Here is a 27,840-nt window from a genome sequence, read left to right as displayed (position 1 = left end):
TTGAAAAAGAAAAGCAAAGCTGGTGGCATCCCAATTCCGGACTTCCAGCTCTATTACAAAGCTGTCATCATCAAGACAGCATGGTACTGGCACAAAAACTGACACATAGATCAATGGAACAGACTAGAGAGCCCAGAAATGGACCCTCAACTCTATGGTCAACTCATCTTTGACAAAGCAGGAAAGAATGTCCAATGGAACAAAGACAGTCTCTTCAACAAATGGTGTTGGGAAAATTGGATAGCCACATGCAGAAGAATGAAACTGGGCCACTTCCTTACACCACACACAAAAATAGACTCAAAATGGTTGAAAGACCTAAATGTGAGATAGGAGTCCATAAAAATCTTGAGGAGAACACAGGCAGCAACCTCTTTGACCTCAGCCGAAGCAACTTCTTCCTAGAAACTTCGCCAAAGGCAAGGGAAACAAGGGCAAAAATGAACTATTGGGACTTCATCAAGATAAAAAGCTTTTGCACAGCAAAGGAAACAGTCAACAAAACCAAAAGACAACCGACAGAATGGGAGAAGATATTTGCAAATGACATATCAGATAAAGGGCTAGTATCCAAAATCTATAAAGAACTCATCAAACTCAACACCCAAAGAACAAAGAATCCAATCAAGAAATGGGCAGAAGACATGAACAGACGTTTTTCCAAAGAAGACATCCAAATGGCCAACAGACACATGAAAAAGTGCTCAACATCGCTCGGCATCAGGGAAATCCAAATCCAAACCTCAATGAGATACCACCTCACACCAGTCAGAATGGCTAAAATTAACAAGTCAGGAAACGACAGATGTTGGCGGGGATGCGGAGAAAGGGGAACCCTCCTACACTGTTGGTGGGAATGCAAGCTGCTGCAGCCACTCTGGAAAACAGTATGGAGGTTCCTCAAAAAGTTGAAAATAGAGCTACCATATGATCCAGCAATTGCACTACTGGGTATTTACCCCAAAGATACAAAAGTAGGGATCCTAAAGGGTACGTGCACCCTGATGTTTATAGCAGCAATATCCACAATAGCCAAACTGTGGAAAGAGCCAAGATGTCCATCGACAGATGAATGGATAAAGAAAATGTGGTATATATATACAATGAAATATTATGCAGCCATCAGAAGGAATGAGATCTTGCCATTTGCAACGACGTGGATGGAACTGGAGGGTATTATGTTGAGCGAAATAAGTCAAACAGAGAAAGACATGTATCATATGACCTCACTGATATGAGGAATTCTTAATCGCAGGAAACAAACTGAGGGTTGCAGTAGTGGGGTGTGGGGTGGGAGGGATGGTGTGACTGGTGATAGACACTGGGGAGGGTATGTGCTCTGGTAAGCGCTGTGAATTGTGCAAGAGTGTTGAATCTCAGATCTGTACCTCTGAAACAAATAATGCAATATATGTTAAGAAAAACAAAAAAAGAAGAAGAAGGTAGCAGGAGGGGAAGAATGAAGTGGGGGAAATCGGAGGGGTAGACGAACCATGAGAGACGATGGACTCTGAAAAACAAACTGAGGGTTCTAGAGGGGAGGGGGGTGGGAGGATGGGTTAGCCTGGTGGTGGGTATTGAGGAGGGCACATTCTACATGGAGCACTGGGTGTTACGCACAAACAATGCATCGTGGAACACTACATCTAAAACTAATGATGTAATGTATGGGGATTAACATAAGAATAAAAAAAATTAATAAATAAATAAAAAATTTAAATATCTATCATTTATCCATCTATTTACTATCTATATACATACACATATGTGATCCATATATGTGGATAAAGATTAAGGATAGATTTATAGTATTTATATGTAGTAAATAAAGAAAATTAACAGGATTATAAACAAAAAAATGCAAATCAGTTTTTCTCTATGGGAGAGGGAGAAAGGTATCAGTGATGGGAGCACTGAGGGTATGAGTATCATTCTACTTCTTAAACTGATGTGGCACAAGTGACCAAATCCTTCTTGCTTTTCAAATACAAATTATATGTTATAAAAATTAATTTATGTAAGTATGGTATATATTTTGTATATAAAAGGTTATAAATAAGAACAATATAACTGATAAGCAAATTAACTAAGCATTGTTGTTTTAATAAGCCAATTTCAGTTCCTGTTTTTTAAAATTATAGATCTGATCTACAGTCTTAGTAAAGCTTTGGAAATATTATACCATACTTTGATACCTTAAAATGATAGTAGATAGTCATCTTTCCACAGTTGCCATTTTGAAGAAAATCAAGTCTATAACACATTGCAAGAATGGCTAATGTGCACCTTTAGACTCTTAATTTAAAATTAACAAGATGTTTGATCCCATTTACAACTGAATCCCAAACCATAAGATACCTAGGAATAAATCTAACCAAAGAGGCAAAGAATCTGAACTCAGAAAACTATAGAGTACTCATGAAAGGATTTTAGGAAAACACAAAGAAATGGAAAAACAAAACAAAAAAAGAAATGGAAAATGTTCCAGGCTCATGGATTAGAAGAACAAATATTGTGAAAATGTCTATGCTACCTAAAGCAATCTACACATTTAATGCAATACTTATTATCAAAATACCATCCACTTTTTTCAAAGAAATGGAACAGATAATCCTAAAATTTGTATGGAACCAGAAAAGATCTCAAATAGCCAGAGGAATGTTGAAAAAGAAAAGCAAAGCTGGTGGCATCACAATTCCGGACTTCCAGCTCTATTACAAAGCTGTCATCATCAAAACAGTATGGTACTGGCACAAAAACAGACACATAGATCAATGGAATAGAAGAGAGAACCCAGAAATGGACCCTCAACTCTATAGTCAACTAATCTTCAACAAAGCAGGAAAGAATGTCCAATGGAAAAAAGACTGTCTCTTCAACAAATGGTGTTGGGAAACGTGGACAGCCACATGCAGAATAATGAAACTGGGCCACTTCCTTACACCACATACAAAAATAGACTCAAAATGGATGAAAGACCTCAATGTGAGACAGGAGTCCATCAAAATCCTAAAGGAGAACACAGGCAGCAACCTCTTTGACCTCAGCCACAGAAACTTCTTCCTAGAAACATCGCCAAAGGCAAAGGAAGCAAGGCCAAAAAGGAACTATTGGGACTTCATCAAGATAAGAAGCTTTTGCACAGCAAAAGAAACACTCAACAAACTAAAAGACAACCAACAGAATGGGAGAAGATATTTGCAAATGACATATTAGATAAAGGGCTAGTATCCAAAATCTATAAAAAACTTCTCAAACTCAACACCTAAAGAACAAAGAATCCAATCAAGAAATGGGCAGAAGACATGAACAGACGTTTTTCCAAAGAAGACAGCCAAATGGCCAATAGACACATGAAAAAGTGCTCAACATCACTTGTCATCAGGGGAATCCAAATCCAAACCTCAATGAGATACCACCTCACACCAGTCAGAGTGGCTAAAATTGAGAAGCCAGAAAATGACAGATGTGGGCAAGGATGTGGAGAAAGGGGAACCCTCCTACACTGTTGGTGGGAATGCAAGCTGGTGCAGCCACTCTGGAAAACAGTATGGAGGTTCCTCAAAAAGTTGAAAATAGAGCTTCCAAATGACCCAGCAATTGCACTACTGGGTATTCACCACAAAGATACAAATGTGATCCAAAGGGGCACATGCACTCCAATGTTTATAGAAGCAATGTCCACAATAGCCAAACTATGGAAAGAGCCTAGATGTCCATCAACAGATGAATAAAGAAGATGTACAATGGAATATTATGCAGCCATCAAAAAATGAATTCTTGCCATTTGCAAGGACTTGGATGGAACTAGAGGGTATTATGCTAGGTGAAATAAGTCAATCAGAGAAAGACAAGTATCATATGATCTCACAGATATGAGGAATTTGAGAAACAAGACAGAGGATCATAGGGGAAGGGAGGGAAAAATGAAACAAGACAAAACCAGAGAGGAAGACAAACCATAAGAGACTCTTAATCTCAGGAAACAGGGTTGCTGGAGTGGAGGGGGGTTGGAGGGATGGGGTGGTTGGGTGATGGACATTGGGGAGGGTAGGTACTATCATGAGCACTGTGAATTGTGTAAGACTGATGAATCACAGACCTATACTCCTGAAACAAATAATATATGTTAATAAAAAAATAAAATTAACAAGATGCTTATATTTGCCACATTTACAAATACTCTCTTGTTTTCTAGATAATGATTTATGTATTATTTTTGCTGAAGCATTTGTGAGTTACAGACATCTTGATACTTCACCCCTAAATTTTCCTATATATTTTTTCTTAGAACAAGGACATGTTCTTTTTCCAAATGTATCTTTCCAGTATCATCAACACTCCCAATTTAAAACTGCCACCATAATATTATCTAATATATGGTCCATATTTAAATGTCTAGTTTTGAAGGTCAGGACTTTGTATATGTCCTTCTATTATAAAATCATGGCTATATAAAGCGTAATTGTTTACCTATGACTATTTTTTAATTTTGAGAAATATTCAAACCCCCCCTTTCCTAATCTTACTTGGAATGGCTGTCTCCCCAAAAAAGAAAGGTCAAAAAGGAGGAACAGAAATATATACCCTCCATTGTTTCATTCATACACATAAAATTTAAAAACGGTCAGAATTACACTAATAGCTTTTGTGTTAATTTTACTTATCAATGACCCCTTTTACCTGTAAAACTGACTTGAAAAAATCATGCATTTGCTTAGATCAAATTTTATAGCATGTTCTAATAAGTAATTATTGGCATTCAAGACTACTTTTAAAAGTTTGAAAAATAGGGGCCCTTGAAGGGCCTAGTTGATTAAGTCTCCGACTTTTGGTTTCAGCTCAGGTCCTGATCTCAGGGTCAAGAGATCCAGCCCCAGATTGGGCTCCATGCTTGGTGCAGAGTCCGCTTGGGATTCCCTCTTCCTCCCCATCTGCCCCTCTCGCTCATGCTCAATCTCTCTAAAATAAATAAATCTTAAAAAAAAAAAAATAAGTGAAAATAAAAATTAAAAAATAAAAGTTTGAAAAATATAATGTATATGTTACGTGTTTGTGTGTGCACAGATTCTGATCTCTGCATTGAATGGCTCTTTGATGTGGGAAAAAAAAAAATTATCTGAGGCTACACACATCTGTCCTAGGTGACCTAATAAAATCTACCATCAGTGAGCACACTATCTAATCTAGCTGCAATCTCTCTTCTGATCAAATTTTCCACAGGTAATGAAACTCACCCAGACTGCTCTGCATCCTGTCACATCCCCTGTGGGAGGTAGCACTGACTCCAAGGCTAAAGGCAGCTGTTAATTTCTCTGAATGTTACCTTCAGGAAATTATGGTTTTGCTAGGGAGATTACTAATTGCATGTTTCTCCCACAAGCACAAATAAAGAAAGTTGTTTTGTTTTGTTGATTCTAAATTCTAATGATGCCCATTAGAACTCTACTAAGGTACTGATTACAGTAGCACCCCCACCCCCTGACTTCTGCCTTACCCAAGATTTTGCTTTCTGCAGTTTCAGTTACCCAGGATCAACTGCAGTCAGAAAGCAAGTGGTCTTCCTTCTGATGGGCCATTAGAAGCCAGAGAAAGGGTATAAAGAGTATAATAAGATAATTTGAGAGAGAGAGACCACATCTGCATAACTTTTATTACAGGATATAGTTATAATTATTCTACTTTATCAGTTGTTAATCTCTTGCTGTGCCCAATTTATAAATTAAACTTCATCATAAGTATGTATGTATAGGAAAAACACTTGATACTATCTATGGTTTCAGGCATCTTCTGGGGCTCTTGGACTGTATCCCTCATGGATCAGGGGAGAGGGGCTACTTGATATTGATTCTATATCACTATCTGGTATTTCTACCATATATGGGATTTAATGTCCAAGACTTTCTTACCTTCTGCTGGCTACACGTTTGAAACTGTCATCTTCATAATGAAATATGTAGCTATCACATATTGATTTTAGCCTCAATGGCTTTCTGAACATTTTTTGTCAACATTTAAAACTATCCTAGGCTAAATTGATCTTTCTTCAGGGCAACATTGGAGGGGATAATATCACTAGGTCAGCCACAGCCATCTCTAACTTAAGAGCTGTAGATCTTTCAGAGGATGACAGGGACTGAATGATTTCTGAGCACAAGGGAAGATGATAACTTTCTTTTATGTTAACTGAACCTTCAACATATCTATCTGACAACCACTATGTATCATTCTGATCAGCAGTCACTGTCCTATCTGCATCTGAAGGTCTTGAGTAATTGCTGTTGGCATTTTTCTACTGTTTCCAAATTATCACAGATGGAATAGGCCTTAACTGATATGAACTCAATGCTAAAACTTCAATCATATAATCTCTGAACAAATCATAGAATGTTCCAGAAAAGTAGCAAATACAAAGCCCTGGGACAAAAATCTAGCATGTTTGCTGGTAGAAGTCACAGTAATTGCATTAGATATCTGAGCTTTACTTCTTTGTCACTGATAATTGAAAATGTTTCCAAACTTTCCAAATGATCAACATTTTGTTGAACTTTATGCATGTAACTAGAATAAAAGTGTCATTTGCCAAGGTGCCTTTCCTTTGCCCCAGTCTGTGGCTCAGTTCTGTTGTAAACTTTAAAACTCCCTGAACAGGGAATGAGGACATGGGTTTAAGCCCCTATCTGATGAGAGTGATTACTCTGTCATTTTCATTACAAAGCTCATACTGATAGCATTTCAGGAGCTCAGCTCCACCTTAGTTTGCTGATAAAGTTCACCAGGCTATGGTGTTTTCATCCTGACCTGTGGCCTATGTGGTGTTCCCCATACTCCCCTCCTCCCTCAAATTCCACACCCCATCCCTGAAGTAAAGGTTCTGTCTTAGCTCAGGCTGTTGTAGCAAAATACCATGTACAGAATGGACTGAACGACAGATATTTATTTTCTCACAGTCCTGGAGACTGGAAGTCCATGATCAGAATGCCAGCCAGAAGGGTTGAATTCTGGTGAAGGCCTACTTCCTGGCTTACAAATGGCCGCCTTCTTGCTGTACCTCCACATGGGGAGAAGAGGAAGTCGTCCTCTTTTTGTAAGGGTGCTTATCCCATCATGGGGCTCCATCTTCATCACCTCATCTAACCTAATTACATCCCAAAGTTCCCACCATTTGGGGTGAGGCTTTAACCTATGAAACTTGGGGATGAACATACACTCAGTCCCTAATAGACTTCCCTTCATCATCCCAATCCAGTGTCTTTCCTGCCTTCTCATGGAGGCACCTCCTCACACACTTACCATGAATTTTCTATTCCCACATTGTCCAACCAGAGCTTCATAACATTGCCCCCAGATTTCATTTGTCTGGAGTCTCCACCTAATATCTGCTGTGCCCTAAGAATTCTCTCCTAACTTTTCCACTAACTTAAGGAGACTAAGTGTCAATAATGTTTCAGTTGTTACACACAGACGTGACTTTATTCTCTCAAAAGTTAGATGAGTATCTCAGCCCAGATACCCCACCCTCCAAACTTATCTTAAGTGAAAAGTCAAGCTACCTTTGTGGAGAGATCACAAAGACCTTACATTGTGAAGGTCACATTCAAAGAGGGACTGGTTTTCAACAGAGAAGTGTCTAAGGACCTTTGGCAGTGGGAGGTTTTAAAAAGCAGAGTTTTCCCAGAGAACAACAGTTTAAGTCTGAGAACGGAGGGCACTACATTCTTTTTCGTAGATTGGTTTCCCCCAGATGTAGATATAGAAGGTAGAAGGTACCTGTTTTACAGGTAGTATGAGTACCTTATAATAACCAAATAATGCTGATGCTGCTCTCTCTTCCCTTGTCTAATTTCTGTCAGTCATTTCACTTGTAATATGCATGCTTAAGCATATATATAGTATTCATAAACATACATAATCAAAAACATTTTTGCTGTTATTATTTTGAACAAACTATTATCTTCTATGCCAATTAAGAATTAAAAAAAAGAAAGGTTTTATTTTTTTCACTTATTTATTCTTTGTTACTTGTCCTTTCTTTATAAAGATCCATGTTTTTGACCTATATTATTTTCCTTCTCCCTAAAGAGCTTCTTTTAGTATTTCTTGAAAGGCAGATTTACTGCCAACAAATTCCTTCAGTTTTTGTTTGAGAAATTCTTTGTTTCTCCACCACCTTTGAAGAATAATTTTGCAGGGTACAGAATTCTAGGTTGGAGACATTTTCCTTTCAACCCTTTAAATATTTCACTCCACTCTCTTGTGTTTGTTTGCTTTGTTTGTGTGCTTTATAAGGGGAAGACAGTTGTAAATCTGATTTCTGTTCTATAGGCGAGGTGTGTTTTTCCTTCTGGCTTTTTTAGTATTTTTTCTTTATCTTTGCTTTTATGTAATTTACATGCTTAGGTGTAGGTTTTTGGCATTTATTCTGCTGCTGTTCTCTAAGATTTCTGCATCCATGGTTTGGTGCCTGACATCAATTTGGGGAAATTCTCAGTCATCATTGTTCCAAATATTTCTTTCTTTTTCTCTTTCTTCTCTTTCTGATATTCCTGTTGTACATGTGTTACACCTTTTGTAGCTGTCCCACAGTCCTTGGATATTCTGTTCTGTTTTTTCAGTCTTTGTCCTCTTAATTTTTCAGGTTTTGAGGCTTCCATTGATAAATCCTCTAGCTCAGAGATCCTGTCCTCTGCTGTGTCCAGCCTACTAATGAGCCCATCAAAAGCATTCATCATTTCTGTTACCATGTTTTTATCTCTAGAATTTTTTTAGTTCCTTCTTCGGGTTTCTAGCTCTCTGCTTACATTACCTATATCTTTCCTCATGCTGTCTCTTTTATGCTGTAGAGACATTAGTATATTAACCACAGTCATTTTCAATTTCTGATCTGATAATTCCAGCATCTCTGACATGTCTGGTTCTGATGTTTGTTCTGTTTCTTCAAAATTTGTGTGTGTTTTTTGTAATTTTCTTGGTATTCCTTGTAATATTTCCTTGGTAGCTTCCCATGAAGTACTAGGTAAAAGGAACTACTGTCAATAGGCCTTTAATAATGTGCTGGTGTAGTGTCGGGGGAGGAGAAGAGTTCTAGAGTCCTATGATTAGGTCTCAGTCTTTTGATAATCTTCTCAGTTTATTCCTACCCCCTTGAGTTGGACAGGATGGCTAGAGTGCCCTGGAGTTGGCACTGGAGTTGGGTATTTCCCTTCCTCAGGTCAGTTAGGGTCTGAAAACACCCAAGTAGTTTAGGCTCTGATTAACTAGCTTCCCCTGAGGGCAGACGTTGGTAAGAAGAACAGAGTGCTCTGGCTTATTTCAAAACGGTTCCATCTCTCCCTCCCGCTCAGGGGACACCTGAGGGGATTTTCTCCAATTTTTACTGTGAGAAACTGGTCAAACTCCTGAATGCAAATTTCATACCATTGTGGGGGCCCCTATGACTGGGTCCCCCTGGAGTTTTTAATTCTCAGATTGCCCACACTGAGTGGCTAGCAATTCTTCAATTACTGTTCTGGTCTTCCTACCCTGGTTCCCACTGTCTGCTTTTGAGTCTTTGCTCTGGTTAGCAGCAACTCTCTGTATTCAACTCTCTGTCTCTCCAATCCTGAGGGCAGAGGTTTGCCCTGTTTTCTGTCTTATGAATCCAAGAAGAGTTGGTGATTTTTCAGTCTGTTCGACTTTATATTTTTGAGGAAGGAGTGATGACTTACTTCTAAGCTCCTTAAAAGCAGAACCAGAAACCAGAAATCCCCTTGCATTTTTAACTCTCAGACTTGTCCACACTGAGCCTCCAGCAATTCAATTACAGTTCTGGCTTTCCTACCCTTGTACTGGTGACCACAGTGGTTTCTGTGCATGGGCCTCTGATGTGGTAAGCTGTGACTCCCTGTATTTGCCTGTCTTGTCTAACCAGTCTTGGGGGCAGCAGTTTGCCCTGTGTCCTCCCCTCTCTGATGGATCCAAGGAGAGCTGAAGATTTTCCAGTCTGTTCAGATTTTACTTGTTATGACTGAGTTGTGACTTCCAAGCTCCTATACGTAGAACCAGAAACTGAAAATCCCTTATTTATTTCTTTACTGAAGGCATAAATGAATACAAATCCATTTTCTGAATGTACCAGAATTCATTCATCATTTCACAATTTGTTTTAGTTCACAACTTGCATATTCTTGTGCAAGTCTTTTTGTGAACATTTGTTTTCATTATTCTTGGGGAAATCCCAAGGAGAAGGATTTTTTTTTAGTTTAGGGTGGGTTTATGTTTAACTTTATAAGAAACTGCCAAATAGTTTTCCAAAGTTGTTGCTCAATTGGTACAATAATGCATGAGATTTCTAAATGAACCACATCTTTGCCAAGTCTTTTTTTAAGCCATTATAATGGGTGTGAAGTTGTATATTATGGCATTTTAATCTGATCTGCAATTTCTTGATGGCTGGATAAATTAGAACATCTTTTTATGCTCTCCTTAGTGAGTTGCATATCTTACTTTGTGGTCTTTTCTCAGTTGTTGTTATTTGTTTTCTTTAATTGGGTTATTTGTTTGTTTTTTAATTTGTGATAGTTCTTTATATATACTAGACACAAGCCTTATGTCAAATGGGAATATTTTCCCCTAATCTGGGGTTTGCCATTTCATTTTCTTAAAAAGGATTTTTTAAAGTTCAATTTTTTTAAAAATCTGATGAAGTTCACATTACCATTCTTTTTTATTTTATTAGTATTGTTTCATCCTAAAAAATCTTTGTCTACCCTTGAACACAAAACCTTTTTCCTATTTTTTTTTTTTTTTTTTCCAGGAATATATTTGTTTTAGTTTTACATTTTCAGTAAGATCAATCTCAAAATATTTGTAATTCATATAAAGTAGGAGTCAGGTGTAATCTTAGTTTTTCCATATATTTATTGAGATGTTCTAGCATTATTTATTGAAAAGATTTTATTCCCCTTTGAACTGGTTTGACAACTGACCAGTGGCATTAAAGAAGATGGGGGGAATAGGAAGCACCAAGAATTCTTTTTTCTACCTAGACAGTTGCACTGGTAGAATTTGGTGTAATTATTTTTGGATTCTAGAGTCTATTGTAAAGATTGCAACTTTCAGGAGAAGTTTTGGATGGTAAATCATGGCTAATTTAGGTCAATTTCTGCTCTCAGAACCGTGGCAACTACCCATCCCCCCACCAGCCCAGTGACAAACACCTGTGTACCTGTTCCTGGAGAAGCTTACACTTGGCTTATTGGAAACAGGGTAGGCAATGGGGACTTTACTCCAAATATTGGGGATCCAAGTTCTGATCACTGATATCTACTTTTGATTGCAGAGGTGTAGAGACAGCAAGCTGCAACCCCCACAGGCTGAAGCAACTTCCAGGGGATTTAAAGAGCCAGAGCCTTCCTTTCCCTTCATTTCTCCCTATTTCCTCTTCTGGGAGCCAAACACTTAAAAATTAAGATACTCAAGGGGCGCCTGGGTGGCTCAGTTGGTTAAGCGACTGCCTTCGGCTCAGGTCATGATCCTGGAGTCCCAGGATGGAGTCCCGCATCGGACTCCCTGCTCAGCAGGGAGTCTGCTTCTCCCTCTGACCTTCCCCCTTCTCATGTGCTCTCTCTCTCTCTCTCTCATTCTCTCTCTCAAATAAATAAAATCTTTAAAAAAAAATTAAGATACTCAAAAGAAACTGTATGTATATATGGGGAAATTTACAAAGTCACAATGCATGCTCAGGGGAAGACATAGGCTCAGGCAAGATCTGAGAAGACCTCAAGTTGACACTTTAGGCCAATCCCTGGCATAGAGATGACCTACAAAAATTAAAGACTAAAAAACAAACAAAAGCTGTAAACCCTGGGGAAAGGGAAGAATTTGATTTCCAGAGTGACCACATTGTAAGAGTCAAATGTCCAATTTTCAACAAAATTCACAAGGCATACAAACAGGAGAGTATATCCTATTCAAAGGCTAGCATTCTTCTCTTGTGCACATGGTACACTTTCTAGGATATATCACATGTTAGACCACAAATTAAGTCTTAGAGTTTAGAAGGTAGATATCACACAAAGTATCTTCTCTGACCACAACAGGTTGAAGTTAGAAATCACTAACAGAAGGCAAAGTGAAAACTCACAAATTTCCGGAAATTAAGATACTTTTAAGCACCCAATAGGAAAGGGAGAAATCACAAGGGAAAATAGAACATATCAGAGATGAATGAAAATGAAAGTATAACATATCAAAATGTTGCGATGAAGGGAAAGCAGTGCCAAGAAGGAACCTTTAGCTATAGAAGTTTACATTAAAAAAAAAAAAGATCTCAAACCAACAACCTAACTTAACCACTTAAGAAAATAGAAAAAGAAAAAAAACATACTAAACATAAAGCTAGCAGAAGGAAGGAAATAATAATGATTAGAACTGAGATAATAAAAGAGAGAATAGAAAAGCAATAGAGAAAATCAATGAAATAAATGTGTTCTTTGAAAAGGTTAACAAAATCATAACTGTTTACCTAGATTGGCTAAGATAAAAAGAATATTAAATACTAAAGGAATGACTAAAATTAGAAAAAAAAGGTGAGGACATTACTACAAACTTGATAGAAATTTTAAAAAATCCAAAGAGAGAATGAAGAATTAACTGGATAGCCTTGATGAAATGGACAAATTCCTGAAGGCACAAAACCTACTCACACTGAACCATGAAGAAATAGAAAATTTGAACAGATATAACACTAGTAAAGAGATTAAATCAGTAATCAAATATCTTCCAACAAAGAAAAGTCTTGAATCTGCTAATTTCACTAGTCAATTCTTCCAAACATTTAAAGAAGAAATAATGGGCTCCTGGGTGGCTCAGTTGGTTAAGCGACTGCCTTCGGCTCAGGTCATGATCCTGGAGTCCCTGTATCGAGTCCCGCATCGGGCTCCCTGCTCGGCAGGGAGCCTGCTTCTCCCTCTGACCCTCCCCCCTCTCATGTGCTCTCTGTCTCTCTCATTCTCTCTGTCTCAAATAAATAAATAAAATCTTTAAAAAAATAAAAATAAAGAAGAAATAATACCAATACTTCTCAAACTCTTAACAAAAAACTAAGAGGAGGGAAAACATCCTAACTTACCCATTGAGCATAATATTACCTTGATACTGAAATCAGAAAAAGACTATAAGAAAAGAAACTATTATGACCCTTATGAACTTTGATGCAAAAATCCTCAACAAAATACTAGCAAACGGAACTCACCAGCATATTAAAAATATTATATATCATGACCAAGCGGGATTTATTCCTGGAATACAAAGATGATACAATATATGAGATTCAATATACCATATTAACAGAATGAAGGAAACACACACATAATCTTATCAATTGACGCAGAAAAAGCATTTGGCAAATTCAACACCCTTTTAACAGTTAAATCTTAGAAGAAAACTACCTCAAAATAATAAAGGCCATATATGAAAAACCTACAGGTAAGACTGGACTCAGAGGTGGACTTAAAGCTTTCTCTCTAAGATCAAAAGTAAGGATGCCTACTTTCACCACCTCTATTAAACATAGTAATAGAAGTCTTAGACAGAGAAATTGGGCAAGAAAAAGATATAAAAGATAACCAAACTGGAAGGAAAAATGTAAAATTATCTCTGCTCACAGATGACATGATTTTATATACAGAAAACCTAAAGATTATACACATACATCACACACACACACAGAGCCATTAGAACTAAAAAAAAAAAAAAAAAATTCAGCAAAGTAGCAAGATACAAAAAGAATACACAAAAATCCGTTGAATAAAGAAAAGAAAATTAAGAAAACAACTCCATTTACAATAGCATATAAATAATAAAAAAAGCCGGATTAACTAACAAGAAGGTGAAAGACATTCACTAAAAACCGCAATACATTACCAAAAGAAATTAAAGACATAAATAAATGAAAAGACATCCTGCATTCATGGATTAGAAGGCTCACTACTGTTGAAATGGCAATATTATCCAAAGCTAGCTACTAATTCATAATGTCATTTTTTATGAAAATAGAAAAATCCATCCTAAAATTTATATGGAATCTCAAGGAGCTCTATGTAGCCAAAACATTCTTGAGAAAGAACAAAGCTGGATGGTACACGCTTCCTGATTTCAACATTTACCACAAAGCTAAGGTAATCAAAACAGTATGGTACTGACATAAAAACAGACAGACTTACAGATAGAGAGCTCAGAAATAAACCCTTAAATACATGGTCAAATGATTTCTGACAAGGGTACCAAGATGAAATGGTGTCAGAAAAACTGGATACCCACCCACAAAAGAATGAAGCTGGACCTAACACCATACGCAAAAATTAATTCAAAATAAATCAATATACATGATGGACATGTAAGAACTGAAACTAGGAACTCTTAGAAGAAAATATAGGGGAAAATCTTCATGACATTGGATCTGGCAATGATTTCTTACATATAACACCAAAAGTACAGTCAACAAAAGAAAAATAAATAAACTGAACTTCATCAAAATTAAAATCTGTGTATCAAAGGAAACAACAGAATAAAAAGGCAACCCATATGTTGGGAGAAAATTACTTGCAAATCACATATCTGATAAGAGATCAAACAAAAAAATTGCCACAGAATTACCATTTCATCCAGCAATTCCACTTCTGGGAACATACACAAAAGAATGAAAAACAATGACTCATATATCTGTGCTCCCATGTTCATGTTAGGATTATTCCAAAGGGCCAAAAGGTGAAAACAACCCAAATGTACACTGTTGGATAGATGGATGAACAAGGTAAACAAAATATGGTATATACACGGGGATAGAATATTATTCAGTCTTATAAAGGAAGGAAATTCTGATACATCCTACAACATGGCTGAATCTTGAAGAATTATACTAAATGAAATAAACCGGACCCAAACAGATGAATAGTGTGTGATCCACTCACGAGTCAATTAATAGAGACAAAGTAGAATAGAGGTTATCAAGGGCTGAGGGGAGTATTACTTAATAGGCACAGAGTTTTAGTATGGGATGATGAAAATTCTGGATATGGATAGCAGTGATAGGTTCACAGCAATGTGAATATGATCAATGCCACTGAACAGTACACTTAAATATGGTTAAAATGGTAAATTTTGGGGCGCCTGGGTGGCTCAGTCTGTTAAGCAGCTGCCTTCGGCTCAGGTCATGGTCCTAGGGTCTTGGGATCAAGCCCCACATCCGGCTCCCTGCCCAGCAGAGAGCTTGTTTCTCCCTCTCCACCTGCCTGCCACTCTGCCTGCTTGTGCTCTCTCTCTCTCTCTGTCAAATAAATAAATAAAATCTTAAAAAATAAATAAATAAAATGGTAAATTTTATGTTATGTATAGTTTACCACAATAAAAAAAGCCATTGGCCATATGAGTGTGGGTCTGTTTCTGGACTCTATAATGTTCCATTTGATTCATGTGCCTGTACTTGTGACAATATCACATTGTATTCATTTTGGCAACTTACAGTGAGTTCTGAAATTAGGAAGTATAAACATTCCAACTTTGTTCTACTTATTAAAGATTGTTTGGGCTGTACTGAGTCTTTGTATTTCCATGTAAAATCCTAGAATCAACTTGCCATGGTCTACAAAAATATTTTGGGGATTTTAATTGATATTGGGTGTTTAGGAAGATGTGAAAACTTAATATTTAGTTACATTTCTCCATTTACTTGTTTACTTTCATTTCATTCATCACAGTTCTATAGTTTTCAAGGTAAAAACTTTGTACATATTTTGTTAAATTTATTCCTGAGTGTATTATCTCTTCAGTGTATTGTGGATTCCATTTTTATTTTGTTTGTTGCAAATTATGGAAATACAATTAACTTTGGACATTGTCCTTATTTCCAGCAACCTGTTTTGTATGTTACTCTATTTTTTGTAGATTACTTAGGGGTTTCTATGTACACTAACATGACATCTAAAATAGAGCTGTTTACCTCTTCTTTCCCAACTGTTATGCCATTTATATCCATTTCCTGACTTACTGTACAACCAAAACAATATTGAGTAAAAATGAAGCAAGTGATGATCCTTGACTTGCTTACAGCCTTGGAGAGTATCTTCAATATAAACTATAATGTTAGTGGAAGTGTTCATTAGAGGCTTATTGAATTAAGGGAGTTCCATGCTATCCAGACTTTGCTGAAAGTATTTCTTATAAATGACTGTCAAATTTTGTCAATTGTTTTTTTATATTTGTTGGTTTTATCATAGGATTTTTCTCCTTAATTCTGTGAAGTTCTTCCCAGTGTTCTATTCAAAAGAGAGATTGGGTTTTTGTGTATTAACTATTTTGACTGCATAGTTTAAAATCAGTTAACATTATTTCAGTATTGATAGACTGAATTTTACAAATTACAACACTTTACTTACCTAGAATTTGTGTAATATATTCATTACAGAGAGTTATATGTATGAATCATATTGCTTCACTGAAAAGAGAGAGAGAGAGGAGAGAAGGAGGAGAAGGAGGAAGAGGGAAGGAAGAAAAGAAAGAGTAAAAGAAAGAAAGAAGGATGAAAGAAAGAAGAAAGAAAGAGAAACAAAGAAAGGGAGAAAGAAAGAAAGAGAAAGAAAGAAGAAAGAAAGGGAGGAAGGAAGGAAGGAAGAAAGAAAGAAAAAAAGAAAGAAAGAAAGAAAGAAAGAAAAAAAGAAAGAAAGAAAGAAAGAAAGAAAGAAAGGAAGGAAGGAAGGAAGGAAGGAAGGAAGGAAGGAAGAAGGAAGGAAGGAAAAAAGGGAGAGAAAATGACCATTGCCTGCTATTCTTTTATTAACTAAAAGGAAGAATGGGCACTCCATAGGAACAATTTAATCAGCTTTGACAGCCAGACCCATGATTCAGGGTGATTTAAATGGTCTGTGACAAAAGAATAGTTAACAGTCTGCAAAATGTCCATTATCTTTAGTTAGCAAGGGCCTATTGATTTAGGACCTGGGGTGACTCCCATAGGATGTTGGTGAAAAGTGAGGTGGAAACTCCAGCTCAGCATTATTCACCACCAACAAAATACTCCAAGGTAAATCTGTGAATAAGCTACAAATTAAATCTTTGTGCTAAATAGCTATAGATGTCTGGGAATACAGGAAGAGTACTGTTTGTTATTTGCTGTAATTTGCTTCTGAGATCACATTTGGCAACACTGTTAAAATAATGTCTTTAATGTTATTACATAATAAATGATAAATTCTAAAAGTTGTCCTCTTTAATGTTAAAATTGTCTTGTCGAATATAATCTAGTTTCACCTAAAGATGTCTTCCACAGCTGTACTTCAGTGCTTATAAGCAGACCAATGAGTTTTGAGTGATAATTTATGGCTCTTTCTGAGGCTGGATTAGCAGCAGGGTAACATGCCAAACAGAGCATTAGACAGAACTTGCTATGATGCTTGGGCATAATTCTATCAAGGAGGTCCATGGAATCATTCATGCACAATCCCCTGGAGAAAAGCATTGCCATTGAGTCCAGTGACTGCCACCTAAAGCCTCATGCTTCTCAAATGCAAAGCATCGGGCTCCACCTTTGTACCACCTCCAAAAGTCCAGTGCATTGCAAGATAAGACTGGGGCAGGAAAAACTGCCCTGCACTGTTCTCAGATAGTCCCTCTGTATGAAAAGGTAGAATGCACTTTCTCAAGATCAGATAATACAAGTGTCACTGCGGCCACTTAATAACTGGAAGTCAAAGAGATGCCCTAATGTGTGGGGATGGGCCATAATGGTTGGCTGTGGACTTAGGTTTGGTACTTATACAAGGACACTGCTTACTTAATAATGTCAACAAAAATTGCACGTAGGAGGATTGACTATGCTCTGTAAGTAAAAGGAAAATATATTATGAATTTTCTGTGAATAAACATTTTTATTAACAAAAAAATTGAAAACAAAACAAAAAAAACAAAAAAACTTCAACAGAAGGAAAGCTACTTACACCAGAATAGAAAGGCTCACCAGACACACATATCACATCCTGTTCCTGGATCATCAAAATATCTTTGGCTAGGTGCAGCCGGACTTTGAAAGGCTCCTGATTACCATCCTGCAGCAAACAAATCCCTGTCTTTGTCTTCAGGCAAGAAAAGAACAAAACAGAGAAAAAAAAATTATACTTAGTTTATAGAATATAATTTCATGGCCTATTCACAGCAAAACATGATGAATAGCATTTGAGAGCTAAGGAAAATGCACTCTGATGAATCTGGAGCATAATACTTAATATAGGTGCAGAGACAAGGTTAACGATTTCATGTGAAGTAGACCTCAGGTAATGGAGATTTGTCAGAAAATCCACATAAGATTAGGAGAGTAAAGAGTATAGTTTATACACTATATTTGAAAAATAATGAAAGTTTTGTTTAATACTTACAATCTAAATATAAAATTTTTGGTAACAGATTTATTGAGATACAATTTACATTCTATACAATTCAACCCTTTAAGATGTGTAAGACAATGTTTTTTATTACAAAGTTGTGTAGGCATCATTATAATCAACTTTAGAGCATTTTCATCACTCCAAAAGGAAAACTATTACGTGCATCATCCCACTCCCCTCCCCAGCCCTAGGCAACCACTAATCTACATTCTGTCTCTATCATAGAATTTTGAATCTGAAACCATACCCACTTAACATCTTTTCTATCCTCCAAGATTTCATCATTCCTAGTCGCCACACACACACACACACACACAGGCTGTACAGATGAGAAAATGAGGATAAAGGGGGAAGTGAACTGCTTAAATTAATATAGTTAATTAAAAACAGAGCCTGGCTTAGGACCCACGATTTGTGACTTCCAATCCATTGTTTTTGCCTCACATATTTTTGGGAATTATAGAAACAGCCTGTGAAGACTCCGGAACTTGTACTACATAGCTTTACACCAGTATCTCAGTAATCACTGAAGAAGCCCATGAAGCCCATCACTCCTGAAGCATGTCAGTGTACAATGTTTATCCAGATAAATAGAAATATGCTCCTTAGCAAATGCACTTAAGGTTCCCATTTGTCAGAAATACAAAAGGAAATTTTTTTGAAACAGAAAATAATCACTGGCTGTCATTCTGCACCAAAAAGTCAACAGGAACAATGACCACTTTGGCAATTACATTTTCATTTGATAATTATTAAACCATTCTTAATTTGGATAAAAAAAAGGATAAGTATATAGAAATATGTATTTATCCTTAGTATTTAATGAGCACAAAACTCCAGGCACTGATACCAGGCTTTCTCTTGGAATATAAATTTACATATGGATTGCTAGGAGTTTATTTCTTTAAAAGAATGTTTCATAATGTAAATGGGAACAGACTTACTGATGCCTCTAAAGATAATCCTTTCTGTAAATGCTTTATCCCATGTGCTAATACATACCATTGTACTCTCTATCACTATGGTCTTATATTAGTCTGTAATTATATTGTAAGGGTTATGATATCTTTTAAGGAAAAACAAGTTTTTTCCAGGTGCAAGGATGCTGTTCTTTCCTCCTTTATATGAGACAGGCGCACAGCATGCACTCACTAAATTGTGTCGATTAATCTATTCTAGAGCATAACTCAAGTGGATATGTCTAGAGGACAAAAATATTTCAGCAAAGGCAAATGATATTTTCCTTAATATAGAACATAATTTTCTACATTTTTCACAGAGAAAAGTCTTTCATGCTTACAATGTGATCTTGGCTGGGAGCCAACATCAGGACTCTCTGAGGTGGCATGGCAAAGAGGAGGGTATAAAATAATATCAAAGCCAAGTGAACATAATTGAGCACATTTGCTGATTTTTTTTTTTTTATTTTAAAAGATTTTATTTATTTGCGAGAGAGAGAATGAGAGACAGAGAGCATGAGAGGGAGGAGGGTCAGAGGGAGAAGCAGACTCCCTGCTGAGCAGGGAGCCCGATGCGGGGCTCGATCCCAGGACTCCAGGATCATGACCTGAGCCGAAGGCAGTCGCTTAACCAACTGAGCCACCCAGGCGCTCCATTTGCTGATTTTTTAATGTACAGTACATTCGGGCCAATTTTCTTCCAGAAGTATAATGGAATAGAGCTGGCAATCACAAATAATGCTCTGTCTCAACATGAGGATGAAAGAGGGGCTTTCCCTGAGAGCCCATAAATACATTATTGTTACACATCAAAGAGCTATCAAAGATCATCCAGGGAAAGTTTGAGGGACAAAAACACACCTATGAGACTTCTCTCATCACATCCAATGTGGTCAAAGCGCCATTCACTCAAATAATGTATAAAATGTCCCCTAGTTATTAGAAAATTGTCTGCAAAACAGAATACAGACTTTGAGCTCACATTTGGGTCCTGAAAATACAGAATTAAAGAAAACAAAGAATGAAGTAGCTTTTGTTAAAATGAATACACACACACACACACACAGACATAAATAGCTATTTGAAGAAAACAGAAAATAGTACTAATGAAGCTTATCAACAGATTCAACTTAAATTCATTCTTTAGGGGTTATAGATGTCACATAATATCTTATTATAAAAATTCAGCTGTGTACATGAAAATACATTTAAAATCCCATAATATATCAATTTTTTCAAATAATTTGTAAATAATTGAGACGTGAATCAGACAATAGTCTCTGACCTCAGAGTATTCTTACTTACAAAAATATACATATATACATAAGATGCCATGTGATATCTGATGTGGGAGCAACATGGAGAGAAGAGTTAAATATTCTTGGGGGAGGGAGGTGTTAAAGAAAATTTTATAGATAAAAAAATGTATGGCTTGTCTTAAAAAATAAATTGAGGAAATAATTAGAGAAGACAAAAGTTATTTTATTCAAGGGGGAGAAAGGAGTAAAATATGAAAGCATAAGAATGGATAGCTGACATGATGCAAGAAGAGAAAAGCATGAGAATGCATCCCAATCGTAAATCTGCATGATCCAGCAAAGGCCAAGGGAGGAGACGTGCCAGGTGAAGAGGAGGAAGGTCAGGGCCCTTATGTGATGTTCCAGGAGTTTAAAGGTATTGGAGATGTCCTAGAAAAATCTGAACAGTGATTTATGTTTTATAAATATATTTCTTAGAGCAGGAGATGGATAGGAATTGGGAAAGTTACAACATAATTTTTGTTAACAGAAATATAAACCTTGAGCAGATGTTGAGGGCTGGTAAACAACTGCATTAGAATCAGAGCTGGTACAGTAGATTAAAAGAATGGGTAAAATCCGTTTCAGGGTACTCTTCTGATTCAGAGCAGCATTGCTGGACTGGTATCACCACTAGTGAAATGGAGTCCTATATTCATTTGTTGTTTAATAACCACTTGCACAAAGTTTACTGTGTTTCCAGAAATATTATTTCTTTTGATCCTCCTAACAACCCAGTGCAACTGTTTTCATAAGTAGGAATAGAGCAGAGGAGCAGAAATGAATGGAACTCAGGATCTGAACCCAGGCTGCTGAGCTCCAGATTCTGTGCTCCAAACCACTTGCTCTGGTTTCCCTCATGCACAGATCATTTGAAGGATGCCTCACCCAATCCTCCTAGAAACAGTGACATGGCCATCAGTGTCTCTCACCAGGAGGTAACACTTTGGTCACCAAGAATCTCCTACGGGAGTGCAAAGAGTTGTGAGAAGGCCATCATCACGAACCAACTGTTCTTCCTTTATCAAAAGCAATAACCAATGGTGGGGGGCGGGTAAAGTGAGTGAGACCGCTCTGATCTGATGATTTTCCCATCAAAGACAAACTACTGAGGATGCATAGGACACTGTCTGATATGGGGAGAGGCTTAATCTGCACAACCTCATCCCCCATAGATTGCTTCAGGGTTAAGAATGGGAACCAGGACTGTGAGTGACCACTAGTACAGAACAACTGCTGAAAAATAAAAAAAAACAAAAAAAATCTCCTAAATAAGTATTGGCTGCACATTTAGTATAAACTTAAGTCCTGCACCTATCTGTTTCTTTTTTAACATAACAATCATCTGTCTTCAAACTTTGTGGACTGTGTACTCATTGCACATAAGTAAAGAAATGTATGTGCTCTATGTAAATTATAAAACGTACATAAAACTTGAAATTTTAAAGGGATGAGTCATAAAAAATAATATAGATTCAAATGTTGTTTTCCTGTGCCTGATGGATGATACTCTATTGCAGGGGGATTTTACAAAATCCACATTGTTTGTTTAGAGGAATATTAAAAGGCCATGCCTCTTGATTATTTAACAGGCAATACTTTTTAAAATCTAGTCATTGACTTGTTTCTGTAAATCAATGAAGTGTGTCTATGGATTTACATGGATTTACTCTGTTTTAAACAAACAGACCTCACATTTAAACTTAACAAGAATTTATGCTTAGCTTAAACCTATTACCTGGGAACTTTAAAAAATCGGCTATGTTTCCTTTATACTTAAAAGTTAAGGTCTCTTTGGGCACCTGGGTGGCTCAGTCAGTTAAGCATCTACCTTCGGCTCAGGTCATGATCCCAGGGTCCTGGGATTGAGTCCTGCCTTAATCTCTGTGCTCCACAGGGAGCCTGCTTCTCTGTCTGCCCCTCTTCCCACTTGTTCTCTCAATCTCTCTCTCTCTCAAATAAATAAATCTTAAAAAGTTAAAGCATCTTTAATTTAGGTTTTAGACTTTGAAAGAACATGTGCTTTCACGAAAAAATTTTTTAAAGATTTTACTTATTTATTTATTTATTTATTTAGAACAAGTGTGTGAGCAGGGAGAGAGAGAGAGAATCTCAAGCAGACTCTGCACTGAGCGCAGAACTTGACATCATGACCTGAGCCAAAATCGAGTCAGATGCTCAACCAACTGAGCCACCCAGGTGCCCCTGCTTTCATGAAGCTTTTAAACTCTATGCTCCTTTATTCTTGAAATCAGACATAAAAAACTACAAACTACAAGGAACTGGGCAGAGACCATGACATGTCCTGTACATAGTTTTGCAGGTATCCTTGATATTTCCATATTTTGATTGCCAGATATAACTTAATTTGTTCTGTAAACTTACAGTTTTAAATGACATGTGATTTCTTATACCCTACCATATTATAGCAATGTTGCCCTAAATGCCATTTGATGCAGTATGCCTCCAATTGCATTTTGTCTTCCCTTGTCATGGCCTTTTCCTTGGCTAAATTCTAGCCATTTGTCAAGTACTAGTACATGACTCACTTCGCCTTGAGGTTTACCAAGACCACTCCATCCAAGACAAGTGCTTCCTTTTCTGAACTCAGGGTTTTCATTGAATAAATATATTCACCTAACAATTAACCAGAACTGTATTTAGGCATCACATGTAGTGACTTCAATAATATCACAATATTTAACCTCATCACATACATTGTTATCACAAGAAGATCTTAATAATAAGTTAACACCGTTTTATCATTAAAGACTATTCATATATAGGACCTAGTACAGTGTTTAATTGATAGTAGGATTTCTTTCAGTATGTGTTGATTGAATCATAATCACAAATTCTTATTATATGAAGGACTAAATTAAATTATATATGTAAAGAATTTTAAATTATTAAATATATGTTATAGAAAAATATGTATTTTCATGGTCAACACAAAGATGTGGATCATATTTTAAGGAAGACAGATGTGAAAATGAAATTTGAGGAATACCTACACTAAAGATAGCATAGTGGTTTCTTGAACACATTGTAATTTTATTTTTTTTAAAGATTTTATTTATTTATTTGAGAGAGAGAGAGCATGAGCAGGAGGAGGAGAAAAAGGGGCAGAGGGAGAAGGAGAAGCAGACTCCCTGATGAGCAGGGAGCCTGACGCAGGGCTCAAGCCCAGGACCCTGGGGTCATGACATGAGCCGAAGGCAGACACTTAACCGATGAGCCACCCAGGTGCCCCTGACACGTTATTATTTTGATGACACTTTTAAAAGCAGAAAATCAGTAATTATACCTGCCCATAACATGCACTTTTTCTTCTAAATTGTGGATTTTGTGTTGTCCCAATTGTATTCTCTACCTTCACTTTTGCATTTTATCAGACTTCTAAATCCAAGCTCCTTAAAAGTATTGCAACATTTTCTTTTTAAGAGGAGAAACTTCTTAATTAATAAACTTCTCTTTTACAAAGGATTTGTATTAGAAAATTAAGATATTTTACATGGAACTAGACATATTTCCATTTCTTCTCAAAGAAGAGACTTCCCGGTATGTGCATGGTTATAATCTAGCTAGATCTGTCCAATGGATATGGATATCAGATTTGCATTTTAACAGCTTATTAGCAGTCAAGAGAAATCAAGTTTTATTCAACATATCTTTGACTATGTTATAATTTAGAAAGATGCTCAAACTTAGACTCAGGAGTTCTAAGCTACACATTATGGTTTTGCTTTTAACTAATTAATTAAATAGCACTTAGCATTTCATAAAACCTCTCAATTTCCTCACCTGCAAAGTGAGAGAGTTAAGCTGAATTTTCTTTATGGTTTCTGTCCATTTACATGTTCTAAGACTGTAAATTTCAGACAAACTCATTGACTTTGATCCATTTATGGGGGGATTTGATCATCTTCAGAGTATCTCATAGTTCTGTACTCCTGCCAACCCAGCCAGCATGTGGAAGACACATGGCTGCTGAGCAGTTCTGAGACCGCTTTACTCTTCCCTGGGGACAGTCTAAAATGGTAGAAATTATCAAAGGGCTCATTGCAAAAGAACAAGAACCTCTGTCTATAGAAGCAAGGGTAAGATGATCACAATGGTATTATCATTGTAAAATAAATCTCTGAACCTTAAATAATACTTGATATATATTCCAAATCAATGAATCAAACAATTTTGTTTAAAAAAAAGGTCTGAAAAATCAATCTTAGGTCAACCTCTGAAGTCCAAGGTAAGCCATGTGTTAAAACAGTATTTGGCCACTACTCTGTCTTTAAGGATCTCATGAATCTCCTGTTTTTCATTTGTATCTCATTCATGCAAATATCCTTTCAATGAGTGCTTTACTACCCAAAACATAAGATAACAAGCACCGAGATAGAAACAGACTTACCACATCCAAAATTAAGAGTATGATACTACGTATTTAGCACTAGAAATGTCACAGAATTAAAATTTATGTTTCTAAATTTAAGTTTCTAAAGCATTAAATCATTTTTAAAAAGTATGAACTGATAGATAACTGAGTTAAAAGGATGAATAAATTATACACTCTGACATTATAGTATTTAGTGCAGCACGTAAGAGAGGTTGTAAATAAATAACTATAATGTAATTTGAAGAGTGTTAGTGTAGAGAAAATCCTTTAGAAAATAAAAAGTTTAGCTTAAGTATTAAAATATAAAAGTGGGGCGCCTGGGTGGCTCAGTCAGTGAAAGCAAATGACTCTTGGTTTCGGCTCAGGTCTTGATCTCATGGGTGGTGAGATCAGCCCCACATCAGGCTTCAAGCTCAGCCAGGAGTTGGCTTGAGATTTTTCTCCCTCTGCCCCTCCGCTCCACTGTCAGGTGCATGTGCATGCACGTGAGTGCTCTCTCTCTCTCTCAAATGAATACATCTTTAAAAATATATATAAGCAACTTATTAATTTTCTTTTTTTCTTTTTTTTTAAAGATTTTATTTATTTATTTGAGACAGAGAGAATGAGAGAGACAGAGAGCACATGAGAGGGGGGAGGGTCAGAGGAAGAAGCAGACTCCCTGCCGAGCAGGGAGCCCGATGCAGGACTCGATCCCGGGACTCCAGGATCATGACCTGAGGCGAAGGCAGTCGCTTAACCAACTGAGCCACCCAGGCGCCCCTCAACTTATTAATTTTCTGAAAGATCTTGCTTATGTTCTAAACTTTGAAACAACTATGACAAATGTTTTTTTAAAAGTAGATATTTTTGCTGGGTGCCTGGATGGCTCAGTTGGTTAAGCAACTGCCTTCGGTTCAGGTCATATCCTGGAGTCCCAGGATCAAGTCCCACATCAGGCTCCCTGCTCAGCAGGGAGTCTGCTTCTCCCTCTGACCCTCCTCCCTCTCATGCTATCATCCTCTCTCTCTCAAATAAATAAATAAAAATCTTTAAAAGTATAAAAATAAAAAAATAAAAGTAGATATTTTTGCAAGAAACTTAACACTTGACATCTCATTAAAAGAACAATCTTCACAAATGTTAATAACAAGTTTTTTGTTGGTTTGTTTTTAACTGTATCATAGGTAATCTAATTATGGTTGTTTTTCTTGGGGTATCTATATACAATAAAAATATTTTAAACGTTTTAAACAAATATGGAATATTTTAACCTATGAGTGTTTGCATTTTGCCTGAAGAATGAAAGAATGCTTTGAATGTTTAGTAAAATAGTGTTTTTTCCTAAAATAGAATGGTTATATCCCCGGGGGCCTAACTCCATGCACTACTGAGCACACACTTGAATGGCCTTTAATATCCTTAAAAGAGCAATGTATCACTTTAATTCACACCAAAGTGTGAAGACAGCTCTACAGAGAATCTGAATTGATATACTTAAATAATATTGAAATACTTAAATAATACTGGAATCATAAAATCATAGGATTTTAGTGCTGAAAGGGACTTCAGATGTCTTCTAATTTATAACCATTTATGTGAAAATAATTACTTCCAACATACTACCTGAAATCATGCAGTGAGTGCAGAGTTTATGGAGAAGGGCAATGTAATCAAATCAAATATGCTCCAGTCTTCTTAAGGAAGAGTGAAAATCCGAGGCTTTCCCAGGCACTCTTTGGCTTTTTAGTCTTGCAGAAACAGATCATACCCTGGAAATGAAATGGACCTGTCACCCATCCCTCTGCCAAAAGCAGTGTTCCACTTACATAAAGGAGGACAAGTATGTCCAGTTTATAACCTGTTTTCCTTATTCAAAAAGCAGAAAGCCATGTAACATACCTCTTCACAGGCAGTCCTGAAATCCATGTGCTAGGGCACCGTGAAAGATGTCGTCTGAAAAGACAGAGAAATGGTAAGCCATCAAGCACAGCATCGAGTGTAAGAGTGGAGAACGCCAATAAAGCAAAGCATAAGCAATTATGAAGCAGATCCTGCGGGCAAACTGTTTAAGGCCACTTGTAAGGAACAAGAATTCCCGGGGTACAATGAAAAGAGCAGAAGGAAGAGAAAAAAGTCTCAACCTCCGCCCTTGTGCATCCTAAACGTACTGCCATGGTTCAGTGTGACCGAGAGGGTGCATTTCCCTGCACCTCTCCACTCCACTGAGCATTCAGACACGATCTAGGATAGGATGGACCTCTTCTCTCAAGTGTTCGCTCATTCCCAGCGTTCGTTTTGAAACCTGGGGTTGCAACTGGGAAAGAAACTTCAAAGGAGTAATTAAAAGTTGCCTTTCTTGTGGTTATCTCTTGAAAAAAGGTTGACTAATCTTTCTCTTTTTAATTAAAAAGCTACATGCATGAACAATTCTCTCTGGAACTTAAAATTTTATTCACAAACACTATGATGTAAGGAAACAAGCTATTTATCAGAGTGAATAATATTAAGATAAATCGATGTATGAAATATCTGATACAGATTCATTTTGTGCTCATTATAATAACTAAATGGTGAACATAGATTTTAATACATATAAAATGCATGTGTTTTTTTTAATACTTTTAGAGAATTTTATTTTAGTTATATGAGAAACTTAATATAACTAAGAATGGTCATAGAAAATTGACACCCTGACACTATGGAAAAAATGCAGAGCCAAAATATGATATAGTTTAGGTAAATGAGACTTCAAAGTAAAATGTATGGTGAATTCCACAGTAAAAGACTGG

General features: G+C 36.7%; 1 protein-coding gene across 2 annotated transcripts in view; it reads right to left on the bottom strand.

Annotated features, from left to right (window-relative positions):
- Positions 1 to 26,977, bottom strand: part of SNTG1 (syntrophin gamma 1) — a 342,258-nt gene extending 315,281 nt beyond the window's left edge. For both annotated transcript variants that reach the window (XM_021688424.1, XM_021688425.1), the window contains exons 1-2: positions 26,951 to 26,977; positions 17,973 to 18,107 (exon numbers count right to left, since the gene is read on the bottom strand). In XM_021688424.1, coding sequence (XP_021544099.1) covers positions 17,973 to 18,107; positions 26,951 to 26,977 — 162 coding nt within the window. The remainder of the gene's footprint in view (positions 1 to 17,972; positions 18,108 to 26,950) is intronic.
- Positions 26,978 to 27,840: the final 863 nt, after the last annotated feature.

This window comes from Neomonachus schauinslandi, chromosome 4, assembly GCF_002201575.2.
Source record: "Neomonachus schauinslandi chromosome 4, ASM220157v2, whole genome shotgun sequence".
NCBI classification, from domain to species: Eukaryota; Metazoa; Chordata; class Mammalia; order Carnivora; family Phocidae; genus Neomonachus; species Neomonachus schauinslandi.
The sequence above is the reverse complement of the archived record's forward strand: the minus strand, read 5'-3'. Positions and strand labels throughout refer to the sequence as shown.